Below are 21,889 nucleotides of genomic sequence, written 5' to 3' on the forward strand. Positions count from 1 at the left end.
CTCCTTCATTCCTGCAGTGACACACCGTTAGTTTTAAAAGACATGTCATTAGACAGTAGCACACAATGCCGGCAGAGACTTTTAACTCAAGACTGTTCGTTAATCGACTTTTACCTAAAGCTCCATTGGACAAAACTGGAACACTTAGAAGCTAGTTTAAAAAAACCATGGTCCATTTATCGCTCTACATAGTCTAGTTTATATCCCTGCTGCTGCTGCTGCTGCTGCTGCTGCTGCTAAGACACTTCAGTTGTGTCCGACTCTGTGCGACCCCATAGACGGAACCCCACCAGATTGTTCCGTCCCTGGGACTCTCCAGGCAAGAACACTGAAGTGGGCTGCCATTTCCTTCTCCAATGCATGAAAGTGAAAAGTGAAAGTGAATTCGCTCAGTCGTGTCCGACTCTTCGCGACCCCATGGACTGCAGCCTACGAGGCTCCTCCGTCCATGGAATTTTCCAGGCAAGAGTACTGGAGTGGGGTGCCATTGCCTTCTCCGAGTTTATATCCCGGCTGCTGCTAACTCGCTTCAGTCGTGTCCGACTCTGTGCAACCCCATAGATGGCAGCCCACCAGGCTCCCCCATTCCTGGGATTCTCCAGGCAAGAACACTGGAGTGGGTTGCCATTTCCTTCTCCAATGCAGGAAAGTGAAAAGTGAAAGTGGAGTCGCTCAGTCCAGATTAAGCTAAACCGTCAGAGAGCTACCTGTTAGGACCACGTTGCCTGACCTCTTTCAGCACTGACTTCCCCAGTTCCTTGTCAGTGCTTTGCCTACAGTTTGCACTGAGGAACCTGCCCCTGGGTGTCTCTGGAAGCTTACAGTCCGGTTGTGATCATGCTGATGTCCATTGTGCAGGGTCCCTCCTGAGAGTGCTCAGTCACTTCGGTTTTGTCCGACTCTTTGCGACCCCACAGACTGTAGCCCACCAGGCTCCTCTGTCCATGGGATTCTCCAGGCAAGAATACTGGGGTGGGTTGCCATGCCCGCCTCCAGGGGATCTTCCCAGCCCAGGGATTAAAAAAAAAACATTTCTTTCAAATCCAGATGACAGGCATTTTTTGTTTGCTTTGCCCTAAGGAATGAGAATGTGTTTTTTGTTTTTAATTCCACTTAACCAGAGTTAATTAAAACATTTTGCTTTAGTCATTGGGCATCTCAACACCACATTCCCTGCCTAACTTAGATAGTTAGGGCTTACATCTCCCTTTCTCTTTATCTCATCATCACATCTCAAACTTGTCTTCCTCTTCTATCTTTTACTGAGTTAGGTTTTATCGAAGTCCCTGTGTGTGTGTTCAGTTGCCAAGTCGTGTTTGATTCTTTTAGGCTCCCCTGTCCATGAGATTTTCCAGGCAAGAATACTGGAGCGGATTTCCTGCTCCAGAAGGTCTTCCTGACCTGGGGATCAAAAGTGGGTCTCCTCTGAGCCACCACTGAGCCACCTATTAAGTCCTTTCTGTAGTACGTGTGTGTGTGTGTTTAAGTAGATGTGTATGTGAAATTTAACACATTTGTAATTTCACTTTAGAAGGCATAGAAACAAAGATGACCATTTTACACATAATGCTCACTGTGATTGTTTTCTAAAAATTAAAAAGAGGTTGTCTTTGTATTAATTGAAATATCCTAGACCTACCTAGGGTAGTTTATGTATATGTAGATATTTTTCTAAAAGATACAAAAATAACTTTAAAATTGAAACGTAGCTGATTTATAATATTGTATTAACTTCAGGTGTGTAACAAGGTTGTGTTTTTTTTCAGATTACATTTCATTTTAGATTATTACAAGGTATTGCATACACTTCCCAGTACTATACAGTAAATCTTTGTTGCTTACCTATTTTTATGTATAGTATTATGCATCTGTTAATTGCATACTCTTAATTTGTTTCTCCTTCCCTCCCTTCCTGCTTTGGTAACCGTAAGTTTGTTTTCTGTGTCTGTGAATCTGTTTCTGTTGTGTATATAAATTCATTGGTATTATTTTTAAGATTCCACATGTAAGTGATGTTTGTCTTTCTCTGACTTGCTTCACTGAGTGTATATTCTCAAGGTCCATCCATGTTGCTGCAAATGGCAGTGCATAATATTCCATTATATATAAATGTGTATATACACTTTTATCTTCTTATGGCAGTCATCTGTTGGTTGGCACTTGGTTGTTTCCATGTCTTGGCTTTTGTAATCAGTACAGCTATGAACATTGGTATGCATGTATGTTTTCAAATTTGGTTTTGTTTTTCCAGATTTTTACCTAGGAGTAGAATTGCTGGATTATACAGTAGCTTTATTTGTAGATTTTTAAGGAACCTCCATACTGTTTTCCATAGTAGCTGTACCAATTTACATTCCCACCAACAGTGTAAGAAGGTTCCTTTTCTCCACACTCTCCCCAGCATTTATTCTTTGTAGATATTATTTATTATTTTGTGATAGCCATTCTGACCATTGCGAGGTAATACCTCATTGTGGTTTTGATTTGTACTATTGGCCATCTGTATATCTTCTTTAAAAAATTGTCTCTTTAGGTCTTCTGTCCATTTTTTAACTGGGTTATTTATTTTTTTGATTTTGAGTTATATGAGCTGTTTGTATATTTCAGATATTAAGTTTTCATTCATATTATTTTATCCCATTCTGTAGGTTGTCTTCTCATTTTGTTAATAGTTTTCTTTGCAATGTAGAATCTTTAAAGTTTAATTATGTTCCATTTGTTTATTTTTGCTTTTTATTTCTTGACCTTGGGTGACTAATCTCAGAAAATACCATTCCATATTATGCCAGAGAATATTTTACCTGTGTTTTCTTCTAGAAGTGTTAGTGTCGTGTTTTATAATCAAGTCTCTAAACCATTTTGAGTTTATTTTTGTATGTGGTGTGAGGAGGTGTTCTGATTTCATTTATTTACATGTAGCTGTCCAGCTTTCCCAGTACCACTTGTTGAAGAGGCTGCCTTTTCTCCATTGTAGAGTCTTACTTCCTTTGTCATAAATTGATTAATCCTACGTGTGTGGGTTTATTTCTAGGCTATCCATTATGTTCCACTGATCTGTGTGCCTGTTTTTGTCCAATACCATACTGTTTTGATTATTATAGTTTCATAGTATGGCATGAAGTCTGAAAGGGTTATGCCTCCAGCTTTGTTCTTTTCCCTCCAAATTGCTTTGGCAATTTTGAATCACTTATGGTTCCATATTTTAAAAATTACAATTTTGATTGCTGTGTAAAGTTCATAGTCATAGATTTAAATATTTTCTAATAATTCACATTTTAGTGCCAGGGATATTGTTAGTACAATGGTATCCATTAGTAATACAAGAAAATTACTAAGATTTCAGTGCCCTTGAGAGGCTGTAGCATACACATCCTTCAAAACATAGTCATTCAAAGAAGTTCTACTACCAGATTTTTCATCACTGTAATAAATAAAACTATTTTATTATATAGATACTAAACTATGTTCTTTCTACAACTTAGATAAATTAGCAGCAACAAGGCTGTTGCAACACTGAACCAATTTCATATTCATATTTATTCGTAAGCAGAGTGAGAATTACAGAAAGGTAACACTTACGGAACGAGCTCCTCTACGTTCCCTCCTGTTTTCACTGGACTTCGCTTTGCCTATTTCATTTTCCTAGATGGTCTTCCCAAAGCCATCACCCAGCTCTCTAGATCATGGCTGTAGAAGCACAGAGCGTTCTGAGTAATTTCCAGGTAATTACCTAGACCGTCAATAATGCAGCGTCCTCAGTTAAAAATACCCTAGACACTAAGAAAGTGGAACTAACCTTTTCTTGAGTCTTGGGAGGATAAACGTCACTGAGGTTTCCTTAGGGGGCTTCCCAGGTGGCTCAAGTGAAGAATCCGCCTGCCAGTGCAGGAGCTACAGGAGACGCAGGCTCGATCCCTGGGTTGGGAACATCCCCTGAAGCAGGAGATGGCAACCCAATCCAGTATTCTTGCTGGGATAACACGATGGCAGAGGAGCCTGGCGGGCTACAGTCCATGGGGTTAGACATGACTGAACGTGAACTGAGCACGCATGAATGCATGGGGTCCCTTAGAATTCACACCGACGGCTGTGTTACTAACCTTGAATTCCTTGTGCACACTCTAATATGGCGGACGAGTCCGCATGGAGTATGCCATGCCTGACTCAGTGTGGTCACTGTCTCATTTCACTCTGCTGTCTTTGATGCAGTAGCCTAAAATATGGGAGTGTAGGGATGCACAGATGCTACTCAACTAAGAGAGAAGCGGTCGAGCACACAAGTGTAAAATAAAATTTGGGAGTGTAGGAACGCGCAGATGCTCCTCAACTAAGAGAAAAGCGGTCAAGCACACAAGTGTGACATGAATAATTTAAGGGTTTGTTGTTCATTTTGCGAAAGCATCCTTTTAAAAAATTGTTAATTTCTGCTGTGCAAAAGATATTATTTACTAATCTCAGAATAGGAAAAATTTAAGCCCCTATAAGCTACTGACTAGCAAAGCTCAATTAGAAAGGAAGATAAAATACAGAAACGTAATCAAATTAAAATATAGCTTTTAAATTAAGGCAGTTACGTTCTTGAGGGCCAGTAGTGATACAATGCATAACAAATGATTAGGGATTTTTTTTTAATGAATTGTTTTTGCACATTGTGAGTAGCTTGAATAAAAGGATTTTTGCATCTCTTTCTTTTATTGTGTCCTTAGCAAGTAGTAGAGGGCTTCATCTGGTTAAATGCCGCAATATACCCCAGAATTCCCACACAGATCCTATTCCGTGCATTTTTATTCTTTTAAGTGAAGGAAATTTATTTAATGTGTAACTAAGACTGGCAATTTTTGTTCCTTTCAAAGACTTACTAAATAAATTCACAGATTCGAAAGGAGTCCCTTTTTGAACTCTGTCCCAATTTTTAGTTTAGAAAATTTGAACTCTCAAATAGGCCCTCAGTAACTGTAGCTGAATAATGATACCAGCTATGCTACTTCATGTGTTTTGTCCTTAATTTAGTCATCATAAATGGCACCAGTTATTTCACTTAAACCATGACCTTGTTGCATTATTTTTATAGAAATACAAGTTGTAGAATTTGGACTCTGCAATGGACTTCAGGTTATAAATTACCTATTTCTCACCTTTATTTGACAGATGGACAAACCGAAGAGCATGCTTTTTTAAAAAATAAAAATTATTGGAATATAGTTGCTTTACAGTGCTGTGTCAGTTTCTACTGTACAGCAAGGTGAATCATCTGTACATACTCATGTTACATGCTAAGTCGCTTCGGTCGTGTCCAACTCTTTGCGAGCCCATGGTAGCCCTCCAGGTTCCTCTCTGCTTGGGATTCTCTGGGCACTGGAGTGAGTTGCCATGCCTTCCTCCAGGGGATCTTCTCAACCCAGGAATCGAATCGGCATCTCTTGTGTCTCCTGCCTTGGCAGGTGGGTACTTTACGGTTAGTGCTGCCTGGGAAGCCCACACATATATACATGTATGCCCTCTCTTTTGGATTTTCTTTCCCTTAGGTCACCACCGAGCCCTGAGTAGAGTTGCCTGTGCTGTGCAGTCGGTTCTCCTTGGTTATCTGTTTTTACATAGTATCAGTAGTATACACGTCAGTCCCTTCTTGAGCCGACGATCGGGTGAAAGGGAAGGCCCGCTTGGCTGAAAGGATCCCACACCTGCTGTGCATCCTATGCGGGCGGATGTGCCCACGCTGCTCGTGCATCACGTGGCACAGAGTTGCGGCATCTCAGTAGAGGACGAGATGGCTCTCGCTGTGGTCCAGGCCCAGGCCTCCTCCTCGCTGCATCCTTCCTTCCTCATCCTCTCTTTTTTATCCTCAACTTCTCTTCCTCGGTCTGAACACACGCACCGTTATCTCATTTGAAATCCGTCCTCTGCTCCGCAGCCCCTCTCTCCGCTGCCCAGACTCTCGTCTCTCCTCCTCCAGGAAGGAGTCTGCGCTCTGTCCACTTTGTCAGCTCTCACGCCCTGTGAATCTGCTGTCGTCTGCTCTTTATCCCCGCTGTCTTGTTATCATCTCTCTGTCTCCTCCAGATACAACTTTTCGACTGCCAAGTGTTTTTTTCAGTCTTGAGTGTAGTGGTTCTCAAACTTTTGGTCTCAGAACCCCTTCAAAATTGAAGATTCCAGAGAATTTTTATTTATGAAAATTGTCTAATATATTAGAAATGAAAACTTGGATATTTAAAAAATATTTATTGGTGTATTTAATAATAGATCAATTCATGTTGATGTAAAAACTTTTATGAAAAATAACTACTTGCCAAAACAAAACAAAACAAAACCTGACAGGTGAAGCATTGCTTAACATATTTGCAGATTTCTCTGTCTGGCTTAATAGGAGCCAGATGGATTTTTATATCTGCACGTGTCTAATCTGTTGCCTTATGTTGTTTTATTTAAAGTTTATAGTGAAAATCTGGCCTCAAGTAGATACATAGTTTTAAAAGAGAGTCATATTTCAGTAGCCTTTTAAAATAATTTTGCGTATTTTTAGTAGTTCATCAAAACTCCACAGGTGGTCATTTTTTAAAGGTTAGCTGCAATGAAGAATCTGTAATTTTAAGGAATTTTTCATACCGTTACCTTCAATACATTGGGTAGGTCTTTGAGTGGTTTTTTTGAGTGGGTCTTTCACTATGCATGACTTTATAACATTATGCATTTGTCTTTGGAAGATCTTGGTTACTGAATTATTTGTAAATTCTCCATATATTGTCACATTACAATCCACATTGTCAAAACCTCATATTTGCTAATATCACTGCTGATCTCATTTAAAAAAAAAAAAAGGCAGAGAGTATTAGAAAGCCAGATATTATTTTGCAAAACAGTAATTTTTACTTGAAAGCTTGAATTTTATCATTGGCAACAAATTCTGGCTGTTGTTTTCCTGGACAGAACAAAAAGCAGTTCATTTTCCAGAAGACGTCTGGCAAATACCCAAGTCCAAAATCATAGTTTCTCTCTCAGTGATACTTTCAGTGAAAGTGGAAAAGACAGCTAGTTTAGCTTACACCTCAGTCTTCCAACTATTTTCCCCTGAGACACCAGTCGTATTTCAGTTAATATTAGAAATACTTTATGTATACTTCCCATTCTGTCATGCTGAATAGTAAAGCAACTCAAGGGTCAAAATTTAATCATTTTTACAGCTTCATCAAGGATATTCTTAAGTGAAAACACTTCCTTGTTTTATTTACTACCGTGGCAGGGAAGGTTATTGTGACGACTGGTAGAATCTGGTGCCACTGCCTTGATTCAGGCCAAAGGATCCGCAGTTTTACCCATCTCTGTGCACCATCAGTGCCAGTTCAATACAGCGAAAAACTCATTGACGCCTCAGGAGTTTTACAAAAGTAGTTTTGATCTCACAAACTTCCTAGTAGGAGCATAAAGTCCCGAAGGCATCTGCAGACCCCACTTGGTGATGAACCTCTGACTTAGTGGAGCATTTTGTGGCACCAAAATGTGAAACTTACTTCTTCTTTCTTAAAACTCTGATAGAATTTTCTGCACCCTCTATATCCTGAAGTCATAACCTTTCCTAGGATCCAGTATTTGGGGAGAGGGTAAGGGAGATCTCAGGAAGACCTGGAATGAGTTTTCCTGAGGCTCAGTATCAATCCTGAAATTTATTCTACTTACTTTAAAGGACCCTTCACTTTTCTAGGGATTCTTGGCTCTCCTTGAATTCCAGTGCTGTTGGCCCCAGAAGGGGGCCACCTTGAAGAGTCCTAGATGTTTGATGTTACCCAAAGCGCCATGATGCCTAATGAAAAGAGAAAGTGAAAGTCACTCAGTTGTGTCTGACTCTTTGCGACCCCATGGACTTTACAGTCCATGGAATTCTCCAGGCCAGAATACTGGAGTGGGTAGCCTTTCCCTTCTCCAGGGGATCTTCCCAACCCAGAGATGGAACCCAGGTCTCCCGCATTGCAGGCGGCTCCTTTACCAGCTGAGTCACAGGGGAAGCCCGTGATACATATTACCTGGAGGCAAATCTGCCTCTCATTAGGGCCCATGTTATGGATGATATCCTATTATATGTGTCAGACCTGCATGCCTCAAGTCCCAGTCTCAGCTCAGGATGCTCAGGGCACGGAAGTCTTCTTTCTGTTCCTTGAGTAAAGCCGTGCTTACTTCTGTCTCTATGCGCTGTCCTGGGCTGGGCCACTGTGGGCAGCCCAGCTCCAGCCTGTCAGTCAGGTGCTGTCCCCACCCCCAAAGGTCTTAAATTGACTTGGCGGAGTCAGGGTGGTAAATCAGATAAACAGTATCCAGCACACAGAGACACTCCCAGGTGCTGTGATGGGAGGAACACAGAGGAAGGACCTGTCTGTCGTGCACGGGAGTTAAGAGGAGAATTGGTGATGTTTTAGTGTAACCACCTACATGGCGAAAGAACCTAAACAAGAGTGGATATATGTATGTGTGTAACTGGTTCACTTTGCTCTGTACCTGAAACTAACACAGTGTTGTATATCAGCTATACTCCAATAAAAAAAAATTTTAAGTTAAAAAAAAATAGAAATAAAATGAAAAAGAGAAAAACAGAAAGATGAGTACATGTTTATCAGGCAGAGAAATCCTTCTGACTCCAAACTTGAAGGTATTTCCATATGCAAAATTGGCTGTCACTGAATGAAATGTATTATACATGATCGTAAATCTCTGACTGATGAATCGATGATCCCTTTGCAGAAATTATAGTGTGTATTCTTTTCCATTGTGTATTTAGAGCCAAAAATGAAGAAATGCTCCATCATAGACTGGAGCAATATAGTTACTGGCTCAACTATTTGGGCTTCTTTTCTTTTTGAGTGGAAGTTGCTCAGTCGTGTCCGACTCTTTGTGACCCCATGGACTGTATAGTTCATGGAATTCTCCAGGCCAGGATACTGGAGTGGGTAGCCTTTCTCTTCTCCAGGGGATCTTCCCAACCCAGGGATCGAACCAAGGTCTCCCGCATTGCAGGCAGATTCTTTACCAGCTGAGCCCCCAGGGAAGCCCTTTTATTTAGAGCCAAGAATGAAGAAATGCTCCATCATAGACCCGAGCAATATAGTTATTGGCTCAACTACTTGGGCTTCTTGGTGGGTATTAAAAAAACAGCAGTAGGAGTAGGGAGGAAACTAACTTTAAATAACACTTGGTATAAATTTCTCTAATTTATTGTGAATGGATAAATCACTTAAGTCTTTAGTAGTATAGACATTGAAATTTAAAGTATTTTGTATATTTTCCTGGATTTAACTGATTATCTCTTAACTGGCCTCTTAATATGCTATTACATAGAAAATGTACTTTATATTAGAACACTTTTATTCACGTGTGTCCTCTACATATCATTATTACTTACCAACAGTTTCTTCCATTGAAATACGTTGCCCTAGCGGCCTACTATGCAGGCATTAAAAAGCTTGTTCAGTTCAGTTCAGTCGCTCAGTCGTGTCCTACTCTGCAACCCCATGAATCACAGCATGCCAGGCCTCCCTGTCTATCACCAACTCCCGTAGTTCACTCAAACTCACATCCACCGAGTCGGTGATGCCATCCAGCCATCTCAATCCTCTGTCGTCCCCTTTTCCTCCTGCCCCCAATCCCTCCCAGCATCAGAGTCTTTTCCAGTGAGTCAGCTCTTCGCATGAGGTGGCCAAAGTACTGGAGTTTCAGCTTTAGCATCAGTCCTTCCAATGAACACCCAGGGCTGATCTCCTTTAGAATGGACTGGTTGGCTCTCCTTGCAGTCCAAGGGACTCTCAAGAGTCTTCTCCAACACCACAGTTCAAAAGCATCAATTCTTCAGTGCTCAGCTTTCTTCACAGTCCAACTCTCACATCCATACATGACCACTGAAAAAACCATAGCCTTGACTAGATGAACCTTTGTTGGCAAAGTACTGTCTCTGCTTTTGAATATGCTATCTAGGTTGGTCATAACTTTCCTTCCAAGGAGCAAGCATCTTTTAATTTCATGGCTACAATCACCATCTGCAGTGATTTTGGAGCCCCCCAAAATAAAATATGACACTGTTTTGAGAGCAGTCCATTTCTACTATAGATGGAAAGATGTCAGCAAAAGATAAATTTAAAGAGAAACTAGCAGAGTTTCAGAAAAGTGGGTAAAATCATTTTAAAAGAAGACAACTATATATAAAGATTGTTATTCAGGCATGTACTTGCATGTAAACATGTGGCGGGGGCAGAGTTGGAAAAGACACACCCCAAAGTCTTTCTCATGGTTACCTGTGGCGGGGGAGGGGACTGTGGTAAAGGTAACTTTCTCTTTTTTTCCATTCATTAATCTGTTTGTTCCGGCTGCACTGCATCTCCGTTGCCGCTCTCGGGCTTTCTCTAGTTGCAGCAAGCAGAGGCGCCTCTCCAGTCGCGATGCTCGGGTTTCTCTCTGCGGCAGCTTCTCAGGTTGTGGAGCGTGAACTCCAGGCACACAGTTCTCAGCAGCTGTGGCACGCGAGCTTAGTCACCCCGAGACACGCGGGATTGAACCCGCGTTCCTGCACCGGCAGGTGGATTCTTAACCACTGGACCACCAGGGAAGCCCCAAGGATAGCTTTCTTCTGTTTATTTTTCTATACGCTGGGTTTCTGTTTTTTACAGTGAGTGTGCATTCCTTTAAATCGGATATATGTACTAGAATAATTCAAATAAGAGAAAATCATTGGGACAGCGTTAAAACTGTAACATAGATAAGATACAAAGAGTAAAGTAAGTGTTTAAACTTTTGAGCTGAATGGCAGGGAAAAATCCAGACAGAAGAGTTAAAAGTCTATATTTTCAGACATGGTTTACCTTTTCTTAAACTTTGTTATTATGTAGCCAGACTGATTGATTCTGCTCTTCACATGAAGAGCTGAATCAGCTCTGTGCACCCTAAATGGACACTTAAAATCCGGCTAAGAAAGTGAACACTGTCTACTTGAGAATAGTCCATGAGCTCATTTTAAAAAAGAACTCCGAATCTGTGGTTTGTGTTTATCTGGATGGTGTTAATAATAACAGGATATGGCATAGCTTCTATCCTAACTTCCAGTAAAATTCTTAAATCTGTTACAATTTTATAGGATACCCTTTATAATAAATATAGATGTCTGTCCTATACTCACATGAGTAGAAATCCTTCTGAAACCATTTCAGTCATGTCCCTACTCCTGAAAATGCACCAGCAGGTCACTGTCCTTCAGTGGTAAAGTTCTTGATGAAAAAACAAATCTCTAAAGCTTCCAGAAGTATTCCATTTCACTGTATAACAGAAAGAACATTAAATTTTCCGACTGTTTGAAATGATAATAGAGAAGAGTTTCAAACCAGAGTCGTCCATATCATTTGTATTAGCAACTTGAAGCCGAAACTGAGATAATTTGCTGTTTTCAGATTATATCTGAAAATCATAAGTGTTTAAGAAACAAACAAGTTTATGATATTTGGGGAACACATTTCCCTTATTTATTAACATGTTATTAGCACTTATTTGCCCTAGGAAAATCGCAAAATAACTGTACCTTTTATATCCTTTCTGTGTATATATTCAGAGATGCAAATGGTGATGATGTGATAATTATGGTAGCTACTAAAGTGTGTACTTACTACAGAAAGTACTTATTATATGCCAGGAACACGTCTAAGTAATTTACATGTACTAACTAATTCAGTCTTCATGATAATCATATCAGGTACTATTATTGTTCCCATTTTACAGATGAGGAAGCTGAGGCATAGATCACAAATTAGTAAGTGCATGAGTCACATAATAAGAGATATCTCTCTGCCATCGTTTACAATACACCTCAACAGGCATGTTTTTTTACCTGCAGAAACCCTGTTTTCAGTCATCCTTTTAAAACCCCAGCTGCAGCGTTTCTCTGGCCAGTTTTTTCAGAAGCGAAGTAGTTTACCTATTAAATACTTGGTGGTATTTAGGAAACATCTATTGAGGATTTGGGCTTCCCTGATAGTTCAGTTGGTAAAGAATCCACCTGCAACGCAGGAGACCCCTGTTCAATTCCTGGGTTGGGAAGATCCCCCTGGAGAAGGGAAAGGCTACCCACTCCAGTATTCTGGCCTGGAGAATTCCAGGGGCTGTATAGTCCATGGGGTCGCAAAGAGTTGGACACGGCTAAGCAACTTTCACTTCATTTCACTGAAGATTTACAGTGTATAAGATGCTGAGTGGGAAATCATGACTCTCAGATGGAGTTTTCCAGTTGTCAGTCACCATCTCAGAATGAAGGGTCCTTTCCATTTTGTCCTTTGAACTGGTGCCTGTCACTAGGGGAATGAACTGCTTCTAGAAAACGTTCCCTCATCCTCCACTGTTCACCCCCCACCACCACTAAACTAGCACAGCTCCCCTTGAGCTGATGCCTTCATCAAAGCTACTTTTGTGTCTCTGAATTGTTCAGACATGTTAGTGGCATGGAGACCCAGAGTTCTGGGAGCGGCTGGTGGAAGGGGGGAGGGTGTGAAGACATCTGGAAGGAGCCTCCTCCTCTACAAAGTGCCCCCCTTGGTTGCAGCCCTGACATCCCTGAGGGTTATTGACCGATGCTCAGAGAACCAAGTCCTGAGCCCTCACATGGTGGTCCTTACAAGAGCTCTTTGCCATCTCGTCCAGGCCACCAAGGTGTTATTGCTGATACCTTCTGTGGTCATACTGACCTGTATGTTGCTCCGCTACAGAAGGCTGGCCATTCTTTCCTGCATTCATAGCTTTCCTTGTGTTTAGGGGTCAGGTCTTGTCTCTGGGCTATTGGGAGCACATCATGGATACTGAGAAGTCTCTCTCCTCATCTAGTATACATGATGGATGAAGGGATGGTGTACTGATTCCATTTTAAATAGCTTTTGTTTTCATTAATAAAAAATCTGCATACATATCCTGCAATCAGATGAACAAATCTAAAAAGTTAATTTCATGCAAGTTAAAACGAAAATGTGATAGCAGTTTTTTCCTCATTGGCAAAAATGTAGAAAATTTGATCATATTAAGTAGGAGAACTCTTTTATGGGGAGCTGAGGATAATTTGGCATTGCCTGAAGAAGGGAACGGCTACCCACTCCAGTATTCTTGCCTGGAGAGTTCTATAGACAGAGGAGCCTGGCGGGCTACAGTCCATGGGGTCTCAAAGAGTCAGACATGATTAAATGACTTTCACTTCACAGGTGGTATGATGGTAAAGAAGCCTCCTGCCAATGCAGGAGATGTGGGTCCGATCGCTGGGTCAGAGAGATCCCCTGGAGTAGGAAACGGCAACCCACTCCACTATGCTTGCCTGGAAGATTCCGTGAGAGAAGCCTGGCAGGCCCCAGTCCATGGGGTCACAAAGAGCCAGACACAGCTGAGTGACTGAGAATACGTACATGTACTCATATCAAAATTTACAATGTGTGTATGCTTTAATCTAGAACCTGGCTTTGGGGACTCTTTCCTACACAAATACTCATCTATGAGTACAAGGATCTGTGTATAACTTAAATGTCAGAAAGGGGCAATTTCAATAATGGAGTATAAATATGCAGGAGAATAAAGCAGGTGTGAGAAAGGATGACATGGATTCATGTATATGGGAGGATGCTCCATGAACTACTGAGGGAAGAAAAGAGCGTTGCAGAGTAATAGGTGTAATCTGCCACCACTTTTGTAATAAAAATTAGGCAAAGCTGAGAATGTCCACCAAATTGTTAACAGCATTAACCCTTGAAGGAAGCGGCATGAGAGGAAAGACTTTCCCTTTGCTACATTCATGTTAGTGGTGGTTCTTTACAATTACGTACTGCCTTAATACTCTTTAGACCAAGAGTTTAAAGTTTGGGGATCATTTGTAATCAACATCGAGAATTTGTAAAAGCAGCTAGATAAAAATCCCTCTAATAGCTCAGCTGCCCCTGGGAATGCAGACACACGTTCTCAGTACAGTGCCCGATGCACAGTTTGCCCTCAGTTGGTGACTGTAAATAGTTGTAACTCACATTTATAGCCCAGACGTTCTAGTTCTTACATCCTTAGATTTTCACATGGGTTCATTTTAGCTGGAGATTCACTTTGCATTACTGAAGAGTGTTCTTGTTGCATTTTAATGCTCACAGACAGTATATACAGTATTACCATCCTGAGATCATGCCACATTATCAGAGTCATGGTTGAGAAAGTGATATTACAGGCTTCTGTCTTTCTCCTAAATCCTATCTCTGCTGGGAGTTGCATGTTTCCTCACCGCCCCCCGCCTTTTTTTTTTTTTTTGAAGTATCACACAAACTTCTCTTATTTGAGGACCATTTTTTTGTAATTAATTTATTTTTTATTGAAGGATAATTGCTTTACAGAATTTTGATGTTTTCTGTCAAACCTCAGCATGAGTCAGCCATAGGTATACATATCTCCCCTATTTGAGGGCCATTTTTAATAAAAAGTAGAAAGGGCATCAGTTCAAGGGAGACTGTAAGTAAAGGGTACCAAAGCTCCTTAGACTCAGGCACTGGGTGCTTGGCAAACTCTTGGGCAACATGATTGGCTCCAGGATCCTGCCCCAGAGTGGACCCAATTCACATACTTATTTCACATCGTAAACCACCCGTGGTGAGGTGGGTGGCCCCCTGTTGCCAGTGGCTCCTGAGAGTTGATGTCACAGATATGCTTTGGAGAAATAGAATAACCTATTCTGGTAGTTTGTAATGACCAATAAGTGATTATTTCTTTTAATTATGTTTTGTGTGATAATACTATATTCAGTGAAATTTAAATGTGCCTATTAAATATCTGGCTAATTCTTAGAATAATTTTTATTCTCAGACCATTTATACCAAATATATATACTGTGTTGTGTTTATCATTCTTTAGACTGTATTTGCCTTAAGTTTTAGAGCAAATAATCTCTTCTAGTTCCCTGAAACATAATGAAATAATTTCCATTATGCACCTATCAGTCTCATGATAATGTACTCAGACTTTAAGAATCTTTACATATAACTTCTTGTAAATCTGCAGTTGTTTGTCTCAATGGAAAATACATTTTTTTAGAAAGGTCAGGGGGTTGCTTTCTGATTCATGATTTCTGCCTAACTTTTTTAGACAGTTTTTATTTCCTTTGTTGTTTTATACGGATTATTATTTTAGACATTAGAAAATATTCATTAGTCTTAAGAATGGAAATTTTTAGCCTACTTTAGATACTGGTCCCTGAAGGATAAGCATAGTGACTGGGACTTCTTACAGCATTAACCTGTGTACTGCTGTATCCTGAGTACATAGGTTAATGTAGGACCCTGCTCAATAGGTTGCTTGGACCCTGTTAGTGTATGCATATGTTCAACAAAAGATAAAATCTCTGATGGTGGGAAACAAGAAACAAAAATTTACTGTATAATCTCAAAGAGATGACAAGCACAGTAAAGCAAACTAGGGTCCTGGACTGAAGAGTAGTGAAGGGACAGCTGCTGTATTAAGCAAGATGATGGCTCACAGAGGCCTTCCTTATCTAGACAGCCCTGGAACAGAGACCTGCATGAAGTGAGCACACAACCCCTGGGAGGATGAGATTTTCAAGCAGAAGGAGCAGCAAATGTTAAGCTCCAAAATGGATATACTCCTGGAATATTCACGAAAGTATAAGGAGATCAGTATGGCCAGAGTAGGCCAAGCGAAAAGGAGGAGAGATAAAGTCCGAGAGGTGTTAGGGCCAGGGTCTTAAAGGAGGGTTGTGAATGTTCTAGAGAGGTGATCTGATTTATGGCTGAAAAGGACCACTCTGGCTGCCTGTGGACAGTGGTGAAAGCATGGAGATCAGGGACTTTAAATGTTTTAGATGATGACCACCCTAGCCCCAGCATGAAATACAGTTTGCAGCCTTACATTGGAGAACTGGTTCCAGGAGAAGACTGGTCTGGGGGCAAGGTGGGCTCTGGAAGCCCTCAGCAGAGAGACAGTCACTGCAGCCCGTCCCCAGAGTGAGTACTTGGGAAGTGAATGCACACGTACCTTGGATTTCTTCTGTTAAAAGAGAGACCATTAAAGAAAGAAAAAGTTTAACAAGAAATCCAAAGATTAAAAACATGCCATGAGACCTCCACTGTCCAGAATTCTTTCAGATATTTCAGAAGTATTAGTCTGGTAGTAAATTGCAAAGAATGAAAAATGCAGACCTGTAATATATGGTCCTTTCAGGGAGACTAAAGATTTGATACCAAGAATAGATTTGGTCTTTTTTTCTCCCATAAATAATGGTGTCTGTAGGTGATATAGAAAGATGAGGTTGATACCCAGAGCATAGAAAATGGTCAATGTATTAAAAAACTTTTTAGATTCGGGTTTAACTAAGTAAAATTTTGTCAACATAAATGTATTTTACCAACGGATTGTTTTCAAGAGGATTATTTTGAGGGACAGTTATGTTTACATTTCGCAGAAGTGTTGGGGCAATACAACTCTTAACATCTGTGCAAAGTTTAATAATAGATAATGAAATACCTCTGTAAATGCTATTTTCCTGTGGCTGTTAACCTGCACAGAATAGATATTTGTTAAAACATTTGTTAAATATTATATTCTATGTTATTCTAATAGGATTTAAATTGTGTGGGCTTAGATGTGTTTACGGAGAAGGCAGTAGCAACCCACTCCAGGTCTCTTGCCTGGAAAATCCCATGGACAGAGGAGCCTGGTAGGCTGTAGTCCATGGGGTCGCTAAGAGACGGACACAACTGGGCGACTTCACTTTGACTTTTCACTTTCCTGCATTGGAGAAGGAAATGGCAACCCACTCCAGTGTTCTTGCCTGGAGAATCCCAGGGAAGGGGGAGCCTGGTGGGCTGCCGTCTATGGGGTCACACAGAGTCGGACATGACTGAAGCGACTTAGCAGCAGCAGCAGCAGGAATGTTTAGATGCGGTGTAGATATAGGCATACATGTAGATATGTAGTGATGCTCCTTCTTCAGTCCAGTTCAGTCCAGTTCAGTTCAGTTCAGTTCAGTCGCTCAGTCGTGTCTGAGTCTTTGCGGCCCCATGAATCGCAGCACGCCAGGCCTCCCTGTCCATCACCAACTCCCGGAGTTCACTCAACTCATGTCCATCGAGTCAGTGATGCCATCCAGCCATCTCATCCTCCGTCATCCCCTTCTCATCCTGCCCCCAATCCCTCCCAGCATCAGAGTCTTTTCCAATGAGTCAACTCTGTGCATGAGGTGGCCAAAGTACTGGAGTTTCAGCTTTAGCATCATTCCTTCCAGAGAACACCCAGGACTGATCTCCTTTAGAATGGACTGGTTGGATCTCCAGAGATCCTTCTTAGACCACAGTAATTACTGAATAATAAAATAGTAAACATTTTAAAGCTCTTCTAAATATCTTTTCTTTTGTAGTGTGGAAACCTTCAATTTTGAATGCAGATTGTTGGTGCTTCCCTTCTCTGCTGAGGGACAGTAGTAGAATGCTTTAGACAAGAAAGACGTTCAAGAAAGTTTTTATTCACCTCTCAGTAGAGGGAAGCCGCACACGTCAAGGGCCTCTCGTCCCGTTCCTTCCCTCAAACCTGTATGCACCAGAGGACCTCCCATACCAGAGCCCCGCACAGCCGCACACGACATCCTAGAGTAGTGTCTTTCACATGACTAGAAATGAAGCATTTATCTTCCACTAAAGAAGAAAAAAGTTGCCTTGCTGGGTGGGACTTAGAGATCGGACAGAAGTACTGCTGGATAAATTTCAAACAAGAAGTTTAAACACTTAATGGCCTGCTTTCCAGATTTATAAAATAGGTATGAATGTCATAAAGTCTGATAACGCCAAAGTGGCTTTGTCAGACTCTCCCTGGTGTCTGAATGCTCACAGATACCTCCCCTCTCCTCTCTCAGCCTCTTATCAGAATTTCAGAAATGGAGTCCAGTGCCCTACTAGTTTGTTTGTTCTTTATCTCTGTATCAATCTCAAGAAAGAATTAGAGAAATGCTACTTCTTTTCTGTCATCTGTTTTTCCTCCCCCTCCTATGTTTTAAAAAAATAACAGAAAATTTAGGTTGGTAGCAGAGAATCAAAGAGAAAAAAGGAAAGGCATATATAGTAAAATTGATATAATGTCCTCAGAAATACTGAGAGTAGGTGACTAATTTATCTGGGTAATTCTCACTGAGACAGCGGGACTGGATAATGGGAAGGCATATTCAAAACTCTTTGGGGACATCAAAGCATACCTTATTTACACTTCTAATAATTTTTATTCTTGCCTTCCCAGGCTCTAGCCGTATGGCTATTAAATCATGACAAAGCAAAGATCAGAAATTCAAATACTTAATCAAATCATGAAAATTAATCCAGAAAAATAAACGAATAAAAGTAAATCAACATTTTACAACCTTCAAAGCATCCTCCCTAAATCCTATTTTCATGCAATGCCAAATCACCAAGTATGCTTATTTATGTTACAAATAGGCACAGTTATCTTTCGGATAAACTGATAAACGTGGAAACTCTAGAAAATTTGCCAACTTTTTTTGGTGAATAACTTTCTAATTTCATTTCAAATTACTGATATGAACATTTAAACATAACGTGTTTAATATGCTGGTTTTTTATTATTGTTCTGCTAAAAAATATTTTTCATTCCTTAATACCATAATAAACCATGAAAGCATAATTAGATTGAATATGTAAGTCTTTTCATCTTTTCTATTTCTGTTTGAATAGAAATATTTGCATAATAGTCACTGTAGCAAAACTGAGTTTTCATGTTTAATCTTTTTTGTTTTTGACTCTTCTTATTTCAAAATTCAAGGATGTTTGTAATTATAAAGTTGTTTTCTATTGAAAATAATCATTAACAGGCCTAAGTGGTATTCTGCATCATTTTTCTTTCAGTTGATTTTAAGAATTACCACAATGAAACATTTTTGAAAAAGCTCCATCTATTAATTATGGGCATACTTATTTAACAATATTTATCGGAACTGGCTTTAATCTTCAGAGTGTGTTGCTATCTACTTCGACGTTCAGGTCATCTCACCTGTTTTTCATTTTCGCTGTTGTTTAAATGTTCAATCCAGGTTCTACATGGTCAGCTATTATGAGCGGAATCACAGAATAGCCGTTGGAGCTCGCCACGGTTCAGTGGCCCTGTACGACATTCGGACTGGAAAATGTCAGGTAAATAAATCATTGTGACTTCCTCTCCATAAAGTCTGCAGGTTATTGAAAGGAGTGAGAGACCAGCACTTCACCAGTTGACGTGCTGAGCTGCGGGAACATTATGGATAATGCTAAAGGGATCAATAGTTTAATGAAGGACTCAGAGAATATAGAGCCCTACTGTCTTTATTCTCTGGGAATGAAGGGCTGCCGCAGACTTGCTCGTCACAGGGCCCTGAGTAAGGTGGTACTACTCACAAAGCCCTTTGCAATAAATCTTTTCTTCCTTTAAACAAAGTTTTCTGATTTTCTTATTCTTATCATGTGTTTTGTGGGGGAAAAAAATGTGATGATACATTATCATGATTAATGGCTAAACGAAAATTCGCTTTCTAAGTAAAATGAGAACTTTAGCAATTTGAGGACGGTATTCTCCTCAGTTCAAGACAGGCAGAAGCCCCAGTGGCATTTGCTGTGGTTCTGGAAGAAGGAAGCCAAGGCTCTATTTGAAATAATGTATTCCTTTTTATGCTTTGATAACTTCCTGTGCATTTATACAACTTTATTATTGATGAGAAGTTCGTCTGGATCTTCATCTTGACCACTCAGTTCTCCAAATGTGCCACTTGGGTAGATGGAGCACGTGTAGCCCACTCGATGTCAAAGTGGTCAGTCTCTTTATCCCAGAGCCACCTTGTTGATTAATGGCAAAAACAAAGCTAGTAGGCTGATCTAGCTAACAAAGCTACCTGATCGTGGTAGTTTATAGTGTTCACTGACAGATAATCCCAAGTCATTATCCCTTGTCTCCCACTGTGGCAATTATCAATGCTGATATATTCAATCATATTAGAAATTGTATTCAACCATAATAGATTGATATATTCAACTGTGTTAGGAATTTTCAGAAGGAATATGAATACATCATGTAGCTGAATTTTAAATTGCCTCTTGTGTTTAATAAACTATTAATTAGTTCCCCAAAAGCTTCTCTGGCAGCTTTCCATAAAATAGATCTAAGAGATGGTAGCAGATTGGCAGTAAAAGTTTCAGAGGTCAGACCAGTTTAGGGGGTATCACTGAGTTTAACAAGTTTCTTCATGCAGCCCTTCTCAGAGGCCCTGAGGCGTGAGTGTCCATTGTGCGTTTCCTGTGAGTGTGCACCATTTGCCACACTGATTAACTATTGAGTTTCTTTTGTGTGATTTTTTTTTAAGACATTAACTCTTTGTTGGTGACTGTATTGCTTTACTCTGAGCTCTCACTTTAAGCAATGAAACCAGTCTGAATACTTGCTTTAAAAATCAAGTTACACGTTGCCTGTAATGTTCTCCTCTTGAGAGCCCGAGTCTCCAAGCATCGTTTTCAGAATCAGTTGTTAAACGTTGGAGTTCAGTTGACCCTGAACGTTGCCAGGGTTAGCGATGCAGTGATGCGGTGGCAGTTGTAGAGTCAGTCGTGTCCGACTCCTTGCGACCACATGGATTATCTGTCCAGGCTCCTCTGTCCATGGGATTCTCCAGGCAAGAATACTGGGGTGGATAGTGTTGCCTTCCCCATGGAATCTTCTCAACCCAGGGATCAAACCCGGGTCTCCTATACTGCAGGCAGATTCTTTACCATCTGCGCCACCAGGGAAGCCCCACATGTAACTTACAGTTGACCTTCCATATCCCTGGTTCTGCATCTGGGGATTCAGACAATGCTGGATGGTATAGAGCTGTGATAAGGACTAGAAATCCAAGTATGAGTGGACCCACGCAGTTGAAGCCCCTGTTGTTCAGGGGCCAACTGTATATTATTATTAGCCAGCTTGAGAGAAATAAGCCACAAGCATCAACAAGATGAAGACAAAAAAAAAAAAAAAATCAAGGTGATCTTTTCAAGCTTCCTTAAAATTAAAGTGAGAAAACCATAGAGAGGACACCACTGCCACGAACAGAGGGAAGAGCATGGCCTTGACGTAACACCCAGAGGAGTGAAGGAAGAACCACGATAAAGAGCTGATGAGGAAGGAGCAGGCTGCCCTGAGCACACACCTCCTGACAGTTCCCCTCCTGCTCGGTCTCAGTGATGACCTTAATCAACATGCAGAAAGCATGAATACTTTGAATGTCTTATTCCTTTTAATAAAATTATTTGAGAAACACTCATCAATCAGTGACATTCTTTCCTAACAGAAATCTGTAACGTCACACATATTTCATTTTATTTTCGTGCCTTATTTTACTGCATTTCGGCATTTCAGTGTCCCTATGATATTTTTCTACCTCAGCTTCTCGATTTTGATATCCCAGTTGTCATTAGTGTTGTACGATGGAATAACCTTTACCTTCCAGTGCACTGTGAAAGGGAAGGTTACCCTTTCCTCTCATCTTTCAGAGCATGAAAACAAAGCTAAATCTCTAAAATCAATCTTAACTGCTTTTTCCAGTTACCAGTTTTATCCAGTGACAATGAGCTCTTAAGGGATTCTCTTAATTCCTTCATGGTATTAGTGTTGTAGTGTTTGAAATAAGTGAGTCAACAGTTGAAACAGAATACATGAGTATAGTTGGCATGTTTAGAAACGGTATTTTAGAGGTGAATCAGAGGACTTGGAATTTTGCACTAGAAATGCAATAAAATATTTTTTGAATTAGCTGTTGAAATCAGTGAGCAGAGAGTGGGACAGTTTTACTAATGTTGAGCAAAGACATCAGATATGACATGAAAGATGTAGAAGGGAT

At 40.5% G+C, this 21,889-nt stretch overlaps 1 protein-coding gene across 8 annotated transcripts in view; it reads left to right on the forward strand.

The window, feature by feature from the left end:
* Nucleotides 1-21,889, forward strand: part of WDR7 (WD repeat domain 7) — a 355,172-nt gene that overhangs the window by 266,652 nt on the left and 66,631 nt on the right. For all 8 annotated transcript variants that reach the window (XM_060405554.1, XM_060405555.1, XM_060405557.1 and 5 more), the window contains one exon: nt 19,079-19,178. In XM_060405554.1, coding sequence (XP_060261537.1) covers nt 19,079-19,178 — 100 coding nt within the window. The remainder of the gene's footprint in view (nt 1-19,078; nt 19,179-21,889) is intronic.

Source organism: Ovis aries, chromosome 23, assembly GCF_016772045.2.
Source record: "Ovis aries strain OAR_USU_Benz2616 breed Rambouillet chromosome 23, ARS-UI_Ramb_v3.0, whole genome shotgun sequence".
Lineage (NCBI taxonomy): Eukaryota > Metazoa > Chordata > Mammalia > Artiodactyla > Bovidae > Ovis > Ovis aries.